This window comes from Falco punctatus, assembly GCF_963210335.1.
Source record: "Falco punctatus genome assembly, chromosome: 5".
NCBI lineage: Eukaryota > Metazoa > Chordata > Aves > Falconiformes > Falconidae > Falco > Falco punctatus.
Window position 1 is genome coordinate 62552861 of NC_137584.1, and position 14239 is coordinate 62567099.

Here is a 14239-nt window from a genome sequence, read left to right on the forward strand (position 1 = left end):
ACAGCTATCAGAGTATCATCTTTTTTGATTTCTCTGTCTCTGGTGGACAGAACACTGCTTACTGGATAGGTCCATTTAAAAACCATGACATAAGCACTATATCTGATTTCTGAACTCAGATCAAACCTCATAACAAAATTTCACTTTGTCCATTTTATTCAGGTTTACAGTCTCCATAGAAAGACTAAGACTACATTACATATTTTAAATTACATCAAGAAGTTCCATTTTAATCTCTGACTGAGGAGAAAAAAAAAAAAATCACCCTGAAACATATGTACTCTGATTCAGAATTCTCATTTTTATTGACCAGAACCTTTTTTTCAGTTAACTCCAGACACCTGGAGCAATAGTCAGGTTTTAGTAGTTTCCACAGAATACGACTCAGTATTGATGACATTAAGCAGGCTTTTTACCCAAGCAACATGTTCAACGTTTCCAAACAGTAGAATTGTCCACTTTTTACTGGGCTAATTTATGCAAATTTTTTGTTTCAACTTTTAAAAAAAGGAAAAGTTGCTTAGTACTTTACCATGTACATTACAATGCAGAACAAAATTAAAGGGAATGCACCAGTAGATGATGCTCCCACAGGGAAAAATTACAACTACTGATATCAGATCCAAGAGAAGTATCCTTTACTTGTTTTACAAGCATCAACCAAATCCCTCTGGGAAAATTTAACCAGTTTCTCTAGTACAAATCATGACAGCTATTTTAAGTATTATTTTATGAATTTATAATAATTTTCCACAATTCAGAAGAAAACATTTAAATTAGTCCTAACTGTCTATAATTTTACCTAAAACAAGTAATTCAGAGTCAGTGTAGTATTTACATATTTCTCCTTGTGAAGGAAAATAAAGCGAACTAGTAAAATGAGAATAAAATCAACCAAGTAACCAATATACTGGCTTTACCTGTATCTGAGCTCTGTTTCCTGCAGTAATATTAGAAACAGTCCAGCACGCTTCTTTTCGAATAGATTCCTTGGGACTACTAAGCAAGTGCAAGAGACAGGGTAACGCAGAGCAGTTTAGAATCACCTAAAATAATTTGAGAATTGAAAACTGAGTTGTACAATATACATAAGATATATATATAGGCTTGTGCAATATATATATATTTTAAAACACTTTTACAGATGACTTCAAAAGAAGATTTTGCAACACATTTATATCATACAGAGTATCATAGGTAACATCTTGCAAAGCTAAAGTGTTCAACGTTGTAGTGTGTGAATAGACAATCCAACAATTTGAAAGAATCTGCCCTCAATTAAGTTCAGACTAGAAGACTGACAACCACAAGACTAAATAAGGCTGCTTAAACCTAGAATATGAGTAACTAAGAATAACGGAGAACTGCAAATTTAATTTGTATAGTTATTAATTCATTTGTTTTTTAAAATATAGATGTTTTCTATATAATTCCTTAGCAAAATCCTCTCCTAGAGCTCACAACTAAAAATTCTGTGATTAACTTATTTCCTTGTTTTCCCTTTACACTAGTTCTGTCAGCCTTTGAGAGACCATTTTCTTTAAAGTAGGACCTATCTTAGTATTTTCTGCAATGCATCAAACTCAACTCCAGTGCCCAAAATTGAAAAACGAAATTTTAGAACTGCATCAGTAAGACTATCAAACACAAATTCATGGACAAATCAAGTATAACTTTTGCTTACAAGTGAAAAATTTGACTGCATTTGAAGACTTTAAAAAGGGAACAATAATAAATAATTGAGTCTCAACTAAGGAGAAAAAAACCAATAGGGAAGCGACAGCCAAAGTGGCATATAGGAATGAAACAATCCACTATATACAGTATTGTAAAAAAAAGTTTATTCATGCAGTAATTTAACATTTAAAATAGCAGCCTAAACTGTCAAATTAACAATATAGATTTGTACAGAGCCTCTTTCACTGACGTACACAGATACCTGTACTAGACAGGTTTTTTGTCACTATTTTTACAAAATTCTGTCCTGCCAGACCATTTTTCTTAAATCATCTATCTTACCTGTGTTTGGATATCGTCTCCGGTAACAATATTGCCAACTGCTCTTAATGCAGGGGATACCACCTTGTAATCATTGTGCCTGGAGACAAATATTAAATCACTTTCTATTACCCAGTGTTAAAAGTATAATTTTGCATTTTCAGTGAACAATGGTTTACTTCAGGTGCTAAATTTATAGTGATAGAACACATGTAATCACTTCTTACACTTTCCCCCTATTTAGCCAAATTCGCCAATTGCAAGCCCACAACTGAACTGCAGATTCAAGGAAAGGGCATCTCTATGGAACAACTCAACTTAAAGCAACCTATCTGTCCAGCAGATTAATTTCACCCAGCTCAAGTATTATTGAATACAATACTGGAACCTGCATCATTCAATAGCTACAGAAACAAAAGGGGCATTATTAGCTGTATACTAAAACTTAGCCCATCTTTGTAAGTCAACTTTTCCCTTTTCCAAGTCAATAACCCTAGAAACCAGTACATGAAGCCCGCACTCCCATATACAACTGTCTGAGCTGTGGGAGTAGGAAATTACTCAGTCATCCTAAAGCTTCTACAGGAGAAAAAGCACCCTCACCCTCTGACAGCTATAAAAATGAGCTTTAAGAGCAAACTGTGCTGAGCTGTCAGAGCTGGGAACTACTATCCCTGACCTACTCTGCAGTCTCCATGTGAACACAGGGATTTAGTCTCCCTTTCTAGGAAAATAATGAACCATAAACCAAATATACTGGAACAGTTCAAAAGTGGCACAAGCCTGCCTCTGGACTCCGTGAGTCCAAGAACTGTCTGTATTGCGACCACATCTCCTAGAAAGGTAAGAAAACAAAATACAACAGTGAGAAAAAAAAAAAAAAGTTGAGGAATTAATTTGCAAGTCAAGCTTTGTTTTCAGTCTTCACCTTCTATTCCTCCATGTAAATAAATCCTACACTCAGTTTTAAAGACTATAAAGGAATACTTTGGAGAAAACTTTTTTTCACTGTCAATCTCAAGAAAAATTTCAGGAGCCAAGCAACCTAGCAAGCAACTTAAAGTTTCAGACCGAGTTCACGTTTATCACTTCTCGCAAAATACATTCACACTTCAGGTGAGAAGAAACAACTCCATTTGAATTCATTAACAATACAGCAAGACATTTATTTGGTGACAACCAGACTTACATAAGCAGCTCTACTAATCTTCGACATACTCCAGAATCAATAACAGCTTGAATTTTATCATTGGGACCATCTGAAAGGTAAGAGAGGGCCCAGCAAGCATCTGCTAATACATCCGGATCACTGCTAAACAACAGTCTTGATAAAACATTTAAGCAAGGAGCAACCTAGGTTAAGAAAAAATATTGCATAAAATTAGGTATTTCGTATTTTTCAAGTTTCAGAGAACATTCTGCAAAGGCATGAAGGTGTGAAACTATTTACTGTCAAAGCACATGACCTCATTAACGAATCAGGACCTAGGTGGAACACTTTCTGATTAAACTAGCAATTCAAGCTGGAAAATTGGATAAATCCTGATTCATAGCCTATTTATTTAGAGACAATATATTGTTCAGCCTAATCAAAAAACATTTGCTTTTACAGGTAACCACAGGATCAGGAATTAGTCATTTTTTTTTAATCACGTGGGGAACAGAATTTCAAAGTAATAACATTTTTTTATATTGCTGTCCTTGTAGGAGTACTGGAGGTGATTTGTAATAACCAATTTACAACTGCTTTACCACAAAGAAACTCAAAAGTAATTCACAGAGGATTCAGTGTTAACTGAACCAAAACAAGCAATGTCTGACTTCAGTTCTCAGTGCAACTGTAGTGCCTAGTCTTAATCTCATACAAGTTCCAAACAGAGCCAACTTGACCACCTTAACACCACTTGGAACCTGACAGGTTTCAGCTGTACAGCTTGGGAATTTCATATTCTTTGTAGAACCTAATTCTTTATCTTACATCAGTTATGCAGTTCAGCCTCCCTTATGTGTCCAACTGGTGCTACTGTAAAGGGCAAAGAGCAAAGGACTAGTAGCCGTCTACAGGGCATTCTTTTCCACTGAAGTGCTTAAGCAGGAAGAAACCTTGGGTTTTTTACTGCCAGAACAAAACACTACTGAAGGACAGAAGGATGTAACTTAAGCAAAGCAACTGAGGTGATCAATTAATTGACATCAGAAATACCGCCTTTTCATTAATATCTCTCCCAGAATTATTAAGTAGCAATGACAGTAATTAACACCTCATGAGGTAATTTTCAAGACATGTACATCCTCTCCAAATTATCTGTAATCATCACGTAACCTCAGCCTCTTCTACCAGAACATCCAATGTTCAGTTCTTTTAATTTTTAATGTCATTAACCTTATCAGAAATTAATTTCATATTGGAAGTAAGGAGCTAATATTCCTACTAGCCACTACAGTCTTCCTGTCTTTGCAACCATATACTGGAGAGAGGAGGAAGGGAAGGCATACAAGCAGATCACCTTTGTCATCATAGTCTGATTTAACTGCATCTGATGGAACAGAAAACTCAAAATTTTGTTCCTGCAGCATGCACTCATAAGCATAATAAACAAGTAAAATTTTAAAAAAACTTCAAACATAACTCACATGCTCCAAAATAGATCTAGAGAAAATACAGCCCCAAGGAATTTAGTGCTGAATGCATTATTTCTGTTATTTCATACTAGTGAATGACTATTTGCATCTAACTATAATCTCAAGTTTTTAAGTAATTTAATTTTATTGCTGATAGGTGTCAAAGTAGATGATATTTTGCAGATACAACAGATGGACAAGATTACAAGGACTGTGTGGTTACATTAAAAAGATAAAATTGAGTCTATCTCCAGATTCAAGGATTCTGTGTGTTATAACATATTACAAACGTAAATCATCTTCAGCTTTCTGATTGCACAAAATGAATACTTTATTATACCTTACTGAAGTCTGGAGGCGGGTTCTTTCCTCTACAGAGATTTGAGAGAGCCCAGACTGCATTTCTAGTTGTTGTAAGACGATTTGAATTTGTTAACAGTCTGCCAGAGAGACAACAATAATAAACCCAATCATTTCTTGTTGAAAAGCTAAGTCTTTTTAAGTCTATTATTACCAAGAGTACCTCAAATCAGGAAAAGAAACCATATTATTTGGCACTAATTTCAGTTTATTTCTCTTCATAGCTTACATGCAGCAAATTTTTCTTAGAATGAACTGAATCCGAATGGATGATTTTGTACAGGCATCTCATTCCCAAATCAAGCATACACATATAAAATAAACCATTGCTCATGTGAAAAGATCATTCAACCAATCTTTTTTGAGGGTCTTCAGAGGGGGCTAGGAGATGCAACCCTCCCTTGAATTAATACTGATGCTTTCATTCAGAGAATGCAATTAATAAAAATATTGCATAAAAAGTTAGAACTTAAAAGACCATCTAAAAAAGTTAACATTTTACTGGTTTTCTGAATAGAATGCAAAAGATTCAACACCTGAAAAATCAGGTTCACTTTCAGATACATACCAAAACATCTAAACCTGTTAATTCTTTAAATCCTTGAGGAAAGTAATCACTCTCCTCTTCTTATTTTAAATCTATTTTACAAATTATTTAAAGCATTTTACTATTTTAAGCAATAATAAATTGAAGAATTTGTCTTAATTTTTTCTGCGATGAAACTACCTTATCTGCCATTTTAAGCATATAGTAAATGCTGGAATGATATTCCTAGTAAAGTGAAATCTTCTGGTGGAACACAACTCACGTAACAACTACTTTTCCGGCTCATCTCAACAAGCAAATGGATAGGCAGCAAGACCAGAGCCTGGAGTTACTGGACAAAGGTGAAGAAACCAGCCTATTGCCCAGCAAGTTGGAATCACACAAATTCAAGTGTGAAATACGTAATCTCTTCCACCCTCTATATCCAGAACTCTGACAACACTAGAGTTCTGCACAACACAGAAATTTCATACCTGTAAAATAACACCTCTCCCCTTTTGCAAACATTGGAAAGATGCCAGTCATGGACTAATTAAAGACATACATGATGCTTAGGTACTCCAAGATGTTAGATTCATAGCAATGTAATACAAAAACTAGAAACATCATCAATTTAGCAAAAATCTTATATTCTTTTCAAGTAAATTTTAAGTTGAAGTTTAGCTATATATACCTGTGCACTACAATTACAGTATTAATTTACAATACTTACTCCAAGAGGGGTGGTAATATTCCACAGTTTAAAACAAAGTCTCTGCATTCTGCATTATCACCAGCAATGTTACCAAGAGCCCACACTGCCTTAAAAAGCAAAGCATCCAAATGAATTTCTACATGCTTGCAAATCAACTTTTACAGATCATCTATACATTTTTACAGCAAATATTCCAGAATAAAAAAAGCGTTATCATTCCAAATATAAAATTTCAGAAGACTACTGATTTCTATACTGCACTCAAAGTCAATTACCTACGTTTGAACACCAGATTTTCAAGGAAAGAAAAACTTTTTATTATGAAAGTATGTTTATTTGTGTGGTTTGCAATTAAAAAAAAGACACACACCTTTTCAACATTTATGTTTGCTCACTATGTGTAATAGACTAAATAGAACTGGCTCAAAGTTGCAAACGATGTATAAGGAATAAAAAAGTAAAATCATGAACTTTCACTATACAAACTTTGAAACATGCTAAATAAAAGCCAGTAAATCACAGCCTTTCTTAAACATCTTTTTTGTTTATCATTCAAAAACAAACAAAAAAAATCCCCTCTCTTAAAAAAAAAAAAAACCCTCTCAAAACCAAACCAAAAAACCTGAAGTTTAGGAAAATTTTAATGAAGACTGTAACACAGTAAGATGGAAGAGCAGAAGGATACAGGAAATAAAACTGCAAGTTAACTTAGGGGGGGAAAAAAATCCATATTGTCTTCTACTATATTACTTCTATTACGGTGTTTTAGACCCTGTCCACCTGTAAATGCCACAATAGAAATAGGGTGCTTTCTTGAAATTATTCAGTAACAGGAAATAAGAAACAGGTTCAAAGACACCTGAAACAATCAGGGGGGGAGGAATACCCTGAAGGTAAAAGGTAAATTTTTATCTTCCTGAAGTCAGATCAATTGGCTCATACGCAAATGGGGCTCAAAGCCTCTCTAGCCACCCCACCTCCCTGCCCCTCCAAAACATTCAGAAATTAATAATTAATTTTTAGTAGTTATAAAACACCCCAAGAAAAGTTACCTGTTCCTGTACGTCTTCATGTTCTGAACTAAGCAACTTAATAAAAATTGGAACAGCTCCAGTTTCAATTACAACTTTGGTGTGTAGAAACGTTCCCGATGCTATGTTTGTCAAAGCCCAAGCTGCTTCAAACTGTTGAGGAGCACAGAGACTGTGTTAAACCACTCAACAGTAAAAATTAAATTCATGAAAAGCAGTTTGACATGAGAGTTGCAGAGGTTGCTTTTACCACTTCTTTTCCTTTCCACTGAAATGCAATTATTTATATTATTGTACTTTCTATACAATAAAATAATTGGCATTGACAAAATCTCTATTTAATAAGACCCTTCTGTATCTAAATTATTTTTAGGTTTTAGCTTGCCACACTAACTGTAAGGAAGACTTCAAATCTCTATTAACTAGTACAAATCCCTTCTGTTTATATTTTAATTCCTCTAGTGAATGTACACAATGCCTAAGTGCCACTCCATGGGCTACCACAAGTAGACAAAACTAGTTACTCCTATTGTTAATTATAGATTTTTCAAAGATTTTCTAAAAGAGTTTCATACAAGCTTTTCAGTTTCCTGAATTTTTTTACTTTCCAAGATTTCAACTGAAAAGTATACTTAAAACAAATAGAACAGATTTTGCTCACACATCAGTGCCAATAATCTTAATAAACCACCCTGGAAACCCTCTTGAGCACATTCTGCTTTCAAGACCTAAGTATTTGACCAGCTGAATACAGGACCCTAAAGACTACTATGAAATTCACAAGATTCAAGTCACAATTTCAGCAGCAATCACTGACATATTCGAAAACTAAAACATACAGCTTAGGTGATTAAAAATAATTAAATTTGGTTATTAAAAAAAAAAAACAACAAAACAAAAAAAAAAAACCAAACCCACTCATTTTCCGAAGCTCTTTTGGGGAGGTTTCTAATCCCACCCCAAACCCCCAATGAGTACCAGCCAAACTCACTTGCAGAGTGTAATTCTCATTCCTCTCTAGAAATTTCACAAATCTCTGTACTACTCCTGGTTTTTGTATGACTTCATCTATAGGTGGATTAGGCTCTACGGAATAAAAACAAACATACGTGTGTAGGTCTAACAAAAAAGACCAATTAAATTACTTTTTCAGTATGACACAAAACATTAATATGATTCTCTGGTCAACACAATTTTTAGCATTCAGTTATTTTAATCTCAAATGAAGAAGCTAAACTTTTGACTTTAGAAGACTTTAGGATCATCTCTGTAAAGTGCAACGACTAGTAAACACCATATTATGTGTAATAATAGTAACACATACTACTATCCATGGGCATGTTAGTAACACATCACAAAACATTGTTCCCTCGGTTAGTAGCTCAGGGCAGTGGAAGAGAATTAGGATTAGATACTATTTTAAATGATCAAGCATACCTTTACCTATCATACTATAAAAATACTAGCATTAATTTAAGACTGCATGCCTTACAGTCTCAACAAAACCAAGTTACAACTGTTCTTTGGCAGCCATTTAATTTTTCTCCCCTCAATTACAGGATGAGAATCAGAAATTGAATCACTGCAACAAGTACGATAAGTAATGTTAGTGTGCAGTTAGTTACAGCCCTGGACACTGCAATCAAAATAGCCTTGCTTTTGTTACTTTGTCCAAAAGACTTAACATTAGAATAATGAAGCTTTCTGTATTTAGTCATTAGGTTGGAAGAGATTTGGCACAGTTCTCTATAAAGAGAAATTTCAGCAAGCTCTACTTTAAAGTAAAACAGAACTAATGGTTAACTGCCTCTATGACTAAAATTCATAATAACAACGCAGAAGGAACGAAAAAAAATAATCAGGCAATGGTTATGTACCTTTAGATAACAATTTTCTGAATTTCTGAGTTGCTGTGAGCTGCTGATCGGGATCATCTGAGAAAATCATCTGTACCATATCTACTGTAATAACTTCTTCCTAAAAATGAAAGGAGGATTTCTTATATTTAGTACTATGCACATTAACAGACAATATTCTAACCACACTCTAAAGTAATTACCTCTGGAATAGGTACAGTAGAGCTGACATCAGGATCCTGAATTGGACTTTCTACCATAGATTCTTCATTTCCTGGGAGAGAAACGTTTCGGCGTTTAAACAGCTAAACAAAGAAGAAATTTTTGGGAGACATTAGAACTTATCATAGAGTGGGTACTGATGACAAACACTTCAAGAAATGCTTTCACCAATACTAGTCAAAGTATTTCAAATACTCACCTTCCTACTCATCCATGTAAATGGAATTCTATATGTAAGTTTAAAGAACATCAAGGAGAAAAACAATACTATGTCCATATCTTATAACTGCACTGCAATACTTCAGAGAGACACTTAAAAAATGAAGTGGTTTTTTTTAAATAGCAAAGAACCATACATTTTTGCACATGTAAGAAAAATAAGACACAGATCTTTTTACTTTTAGCCTCTTACCCTCATGATTAGTTAGCATTTACTTTGAAGGAGGAAATAGTATTCTACAAACTACTTTCTCCTGGTTTAGTTTATAGGCTAAAATCATCAACACAGTTTATGTTTTAGCACACAATATTCCTCCCTTCAAGAGAGGGTCTATGTACTTTCTTTGCATGACAACTAAACAGCACCTATATTTCATGTACAGTTGCAGAAAGATTAAAACAGAAACATTATTTTAATACAGCTGGAGAAAAAAATAGCGTAGCTTCAAGGTGAACTTTTTGAATTATGTAACATTAAATATTCTCCGTGTCCAAAAATTGATTTACAGTTGACTGCATGTACTGCCTATGCTTAAAATATGTATCTGCACTGTAATATTTAATAAGCTATGTTTAATGAGCACCTCTTTATTTTCTGGCATTCAAGCAAAACATTCATATTAGGCTGTTTTCTTCTAGAAACCAAATCTAAATTTTCATTTTTAATCCAGTACTACACTTACAACTACCGTAATTAATAATTCTAAAAATATTTATTGGTATCTCTAGAAATTAATGTTAGAATCTCAGTCCATGGACTAAGATTTCACCTATAAGCATAATAATGAAACCTCTTAATAAATCCTGAAGGATTTGTCCTGTAGGTGTCTACAGACACCTAGATTTCTGTGATTGTATATGCCCACACCTGCAGAGGCAACTCCATGTTCACATCCACCTATATTTCAAACAGGAACCTAAAACAAGGTATTCTCTCCCTTGCACTTCTGGATTGGGCACAATCCGGGACACAAAACAACTGCAGAATACTGGACATAAACAAGGTTTAATTCCATTTAAACCCACCAAGGAAAAAGAAACAACATTCCTCTTTTGGAAGACCATTCTTTCTAGCACTCAAAAAGGACAGAGAAGCTCTTGGTTGGAATGTATAAACTCTTATTGTTTAGCATCATGGCCTATATACCAGTTTCAATTTCTTCTGGAGCAAAAGCAGTCTCATCTCCCTGCATAAACTTGTTCTCTCCAATTCAAGAAGAGCTGAAAACCACCAGTCCAACAAATTAGGATCGAGGAGAATATAACAGTATTCTCATTGGTACAACAGTAAGCATGGGAAAGGAAACACTCATTATTTTCGTAATTTACCTAGGGAGTATTTACTACAAAGCACATAGAATTTTCAGCAGGAACTGCAATGCAGTTACCATTCAGAGGTAAATGCTCCAGTATTGTACTACTTACTCTTACCTCTCTGGCCCAACTAATTTACATTCTTTTTCCATGCAGTAGCACCACTTTCCCAGGAGAAGGGTAAGCATTCCCACCTCAGAGAAGGCTGTAGATCAGTGTCTGGGACACTCTCTAGGTTGTGGGAGACAAATTCAGCCACTTTAGACCAAGCAGGAAAAATAAACTACATTCCTTACCTTCCTGGCAAGAAACTATTAAACATTTTGGGAAAAGGAACTACCATAAACCATTAAATTACACAATGCTCCATGTACTCTGATCAGTAAAAATTCAGTAACGACAACGGCAAATGTTACGTATAATGGTTCAGGGATCAGAAGTTGGTAGACACTTTAATAAGTTATCGTAGAAAAAGCTCTTGGACGAGAGGAAATATGGCTTCAAAGATGAAAGTAATCCTCTCTCCTCTAACAGACAACTTTGGCCCAAGCTCTGGAAGAGAATGCAATGTTTCTAATTCTTACTGGAAATACGGGTATCCTTTCAGCCCAGTCTTACATGTCTAAACCTAGTCTGAGGATTAAACTTAAGACGCAGGTCTCTCCTCTGAGTGCCTTTGTGACTCAAGGGGGCTTCTGTTCACTTTTTGCTTTTATGATCCTATCAAGAGGTGCCTGGTGTTCCCCAAGATTGCACAGAAAACAGATATTCAACCTGGCACTCTGGATTCTGCTCCACAGGAGTAGCCTGCTCAAGGAGTAGCCTGCTCAAGTCCTTTCATATATTTGAATTTAGCTTCACAAGCCCTTAACAGTTAACAGTTCACCAAGATACTTACCTGTTCTTCCCTTTTCTGTTTCCGAAGCTGAATTCCTTCCTCTTCTCTTCGTCTGCGCATTTCTTGGGGATTAAGTGCATTATTCTTGTAGCTTTTCATTCTGAAGTTATCTTTACCTGGGCTTGCCATGTTGTCTATTGAAAAAAAGAAAAATTACTCCAAAAGGCTAAACCCTGCAAGACAAACCTTCCACCTCTTGTATCATAGAAGTATCTACTGCAGCAGCTATATATTCCTGTAGCTGCTTGCAATACCCAGTTCAACAGCAAAAATCTCTAAAATAAAAATCAGAGGAAAATATTTGCCTAGCTAGGTATTTCTTAATGGCAGATTAAACTACAGTTCATCTCAGGGATCAGATACTTCATTAAAGGTCATAAGCTACTGCAAAAAGAAATTATGGCTCTTATGAGCAAACTGAAAAACAAAAAACCTTATGATTCTAAATTTTGATTCTGTCAGCAAGTAAGGGAATTTGCTTCCTCCTTTTATAAAGAAAATACTACATGTATTAAAAAATAAGGACAAATCCAAAAAGAAAATCTGCAGTAATTACTGTTTCATTTAATAACTTACTGCATTGTTTCTTTTTTTTTTGTAAAGATCTAAAGGTTATCCTGTGTTTTGTTCTAAACTGTATGCAGAAAAACAAATTAAGAATCAGTAGCATGCAGATAGTGTAAAATGGGAAAGGGTATACCTAACAAAATTATTGATTCATTCCAATTAACAGCTCTTTTGATGGATTAGACGATTAGAAACTGACTGTCATTTCAGGCATATCAGTTGTGAAAAAATAAAAGTGATAAAACTTAATTCTGAAATGATCAAACTGACTGACTGGAAAATATTATTAATAGTATGGTGATACTTTTTAAAGTTAGAACTGTAGTCTTCATCTGAGAACTAACTGTCAAAATGTGATTTAAGACTCTACACAAACTCTCACTTGTCTGGAATTCTTCCACAACATGAAAACATCTCAACTACAGCTCTTGAGCTGTGCATAATTCTCTTATCAACTTTCATGCTGGGACAATTTTATTTTTGTATCAGTGGTAACAAGGTCTGCCGAGCAATAAACACAAGCTAGGAGAGGAAAACAGTTTGCAGACTTAGGCTGACATCAACAATACACAAAGGACTCAACAGCCTGTTTCACCCAAATACATTTGCTTCACAGGAAACTTAGTAACTACTGCCATCTCTGGACCACGATGCTAAGTGTGCCACTGTCGGAAGCAATTTTCTAGCAGCTGTCATTTAACTTCCGAGGTACAATTTAAGATCATTTTTCCAATAACACTACAGGCTTAACTAGTCCCAGAACATCATCACTTCCTTAATCATTCATGCCTTGCTAGTTTAGTTGCACCAATAAAACTGTCAGGGCCAACAATGAACCAGAGAAGCGTGGACTCAAAGTATCCCAGTCAGGTCACCATCTCTATAAAGAGTTACAGAGGCTCAACTGGGAGGAAGCTGTCGTCAAAACCGTATTCAAAAAGGAAAGCTTATGAATTTATAGTTTCATTCACCCCACAAGGATTTTGGTATAAACATCGTAAGGGCAAAAAGACTGGCAGCCTCTGATCTATTCAGGCTTCATGAGTTGTGCATGAAGATCCAAGGAAGTCTGCACTTCTGCTCTGCAAAACTAAACTCGTTTTAACACTAAATCCCTCCACATCCTGCAGCTCGCCCACCTGTTGTGCCTAGACCTATCCCACTAAATGATGCGTTTGTTGGGTTCCCCCCGCCCCCCCCCCCGCGCACATAAGGCTCTCTAATCACCGCGCCTCGCTCTACCGCCGCCCCCTCCCCGGCTGGCACCGCCGGGGGACACTGGACGCTGCCGCACGCGTCGCCCCAGCCAAGAGCCGGACGCGGGGCCGGGTCAGAGCGCAAGTCCGCCGGGCGGCTGCCCGGCCAGCGGCCACCCGCCCCGGCCGCACAGTGGCGAGCGAACCTCTTCACCCACGTCCCTCAAAGAGGGGGTGGCAAATGCGCCTCCATCGGCAGCAGTGCAGGGAAGCGGGAAGACAGCAGCCCTCTGACTGAGGAAGCAGCGGAGGACAGCGCGGGAAGACCCCGTCCCAGCACCGACCACGGCGCCCGGTGGGGATCGAGGCGCCGTGTGCGGCAACGCCCGGCTGCTGCCCGCCGCCCCCGAGCTGCCAGGAGACCGGCCTGCGCCGGGGAGCCTTACGGCAAGGGGCACCGCGCCGCGCCGCACTCCGCCCCAGAGGAGGGTACAGCCCCTCCTCCTCCCTCCCCTCCCCGCCAGCTCTCAGGGATCTGTCGCTCTTACCCATCGAAGCGGAGACGCACGGCACCCGCCGCCCTCCAAGCGAGAAAGCCCCGCTCCGCTTCGGAGCGCGGCAGCGGCAGCCGATCGCAGTTCAAGATGGCGGACGCCGCCCCGCCGCGCGCCGCACTGGGTGGGGGGCGGGCCCCTCCGTTCCCAGCAGGCTCTGC

General features: G+C 37.1%; 1 protein-coding gene across 2 annotated transcripts in view; it reads right to left on the reverse strand.

Annotated features, from left to right (window-relative positions):
* The window catches only part of KPNA5 (karyopherin subunit alpha 5), a 21840-nt gene extending 7615 nt beyond the window's left edge, over nt 1–14225 (reverse strand). The window contains exons 1-11 of one of the 2 annotated variants that reach the window (XM_080389714.1): nt 14073–14225; nt 11762–11895; nt 9312–9413; nt 9130–9229; nt 8244–8338; nt 7274–7405; nt 6240–6328; nt 4961–5060; nt 3188–3351; nt 2020–2098; nt 921–1046 (exon numbers count right to left, since the gene is read on the reverse strand). In XM_080389714.1, the coding sequence (XP_080245840.1) occupies nt 921–1046; nt 2020–2098; nt 3188–3351; nt 4961–5060; nt 6240–6328; nt 7274–7405; nt 8244–8338; nt 9130–9229; nt 9312–9413; nt 11762–11895; nt 14073–14076 (1125 nt within the window). In that variant the 5' untranslated portion in view covers nt 14077–14225. Of the gene's footprint in view, nt 1–920; nt 1047–2019; nt 2099–3187; nt 3352–4960; nt 5061–6239; nt 6329–7273; nt 7406–8243; nt 8339–9129; nt 9230–9311; nt 9414–10980; nt 11094–11761; nt 11896–14072 lie in introns of those variants that run through there. The other variant, XM_080389715.1, reaches the window with a different exon arrangement.
* Nucleotides 14226–14239: the final 14 nt, after the last annotated feature.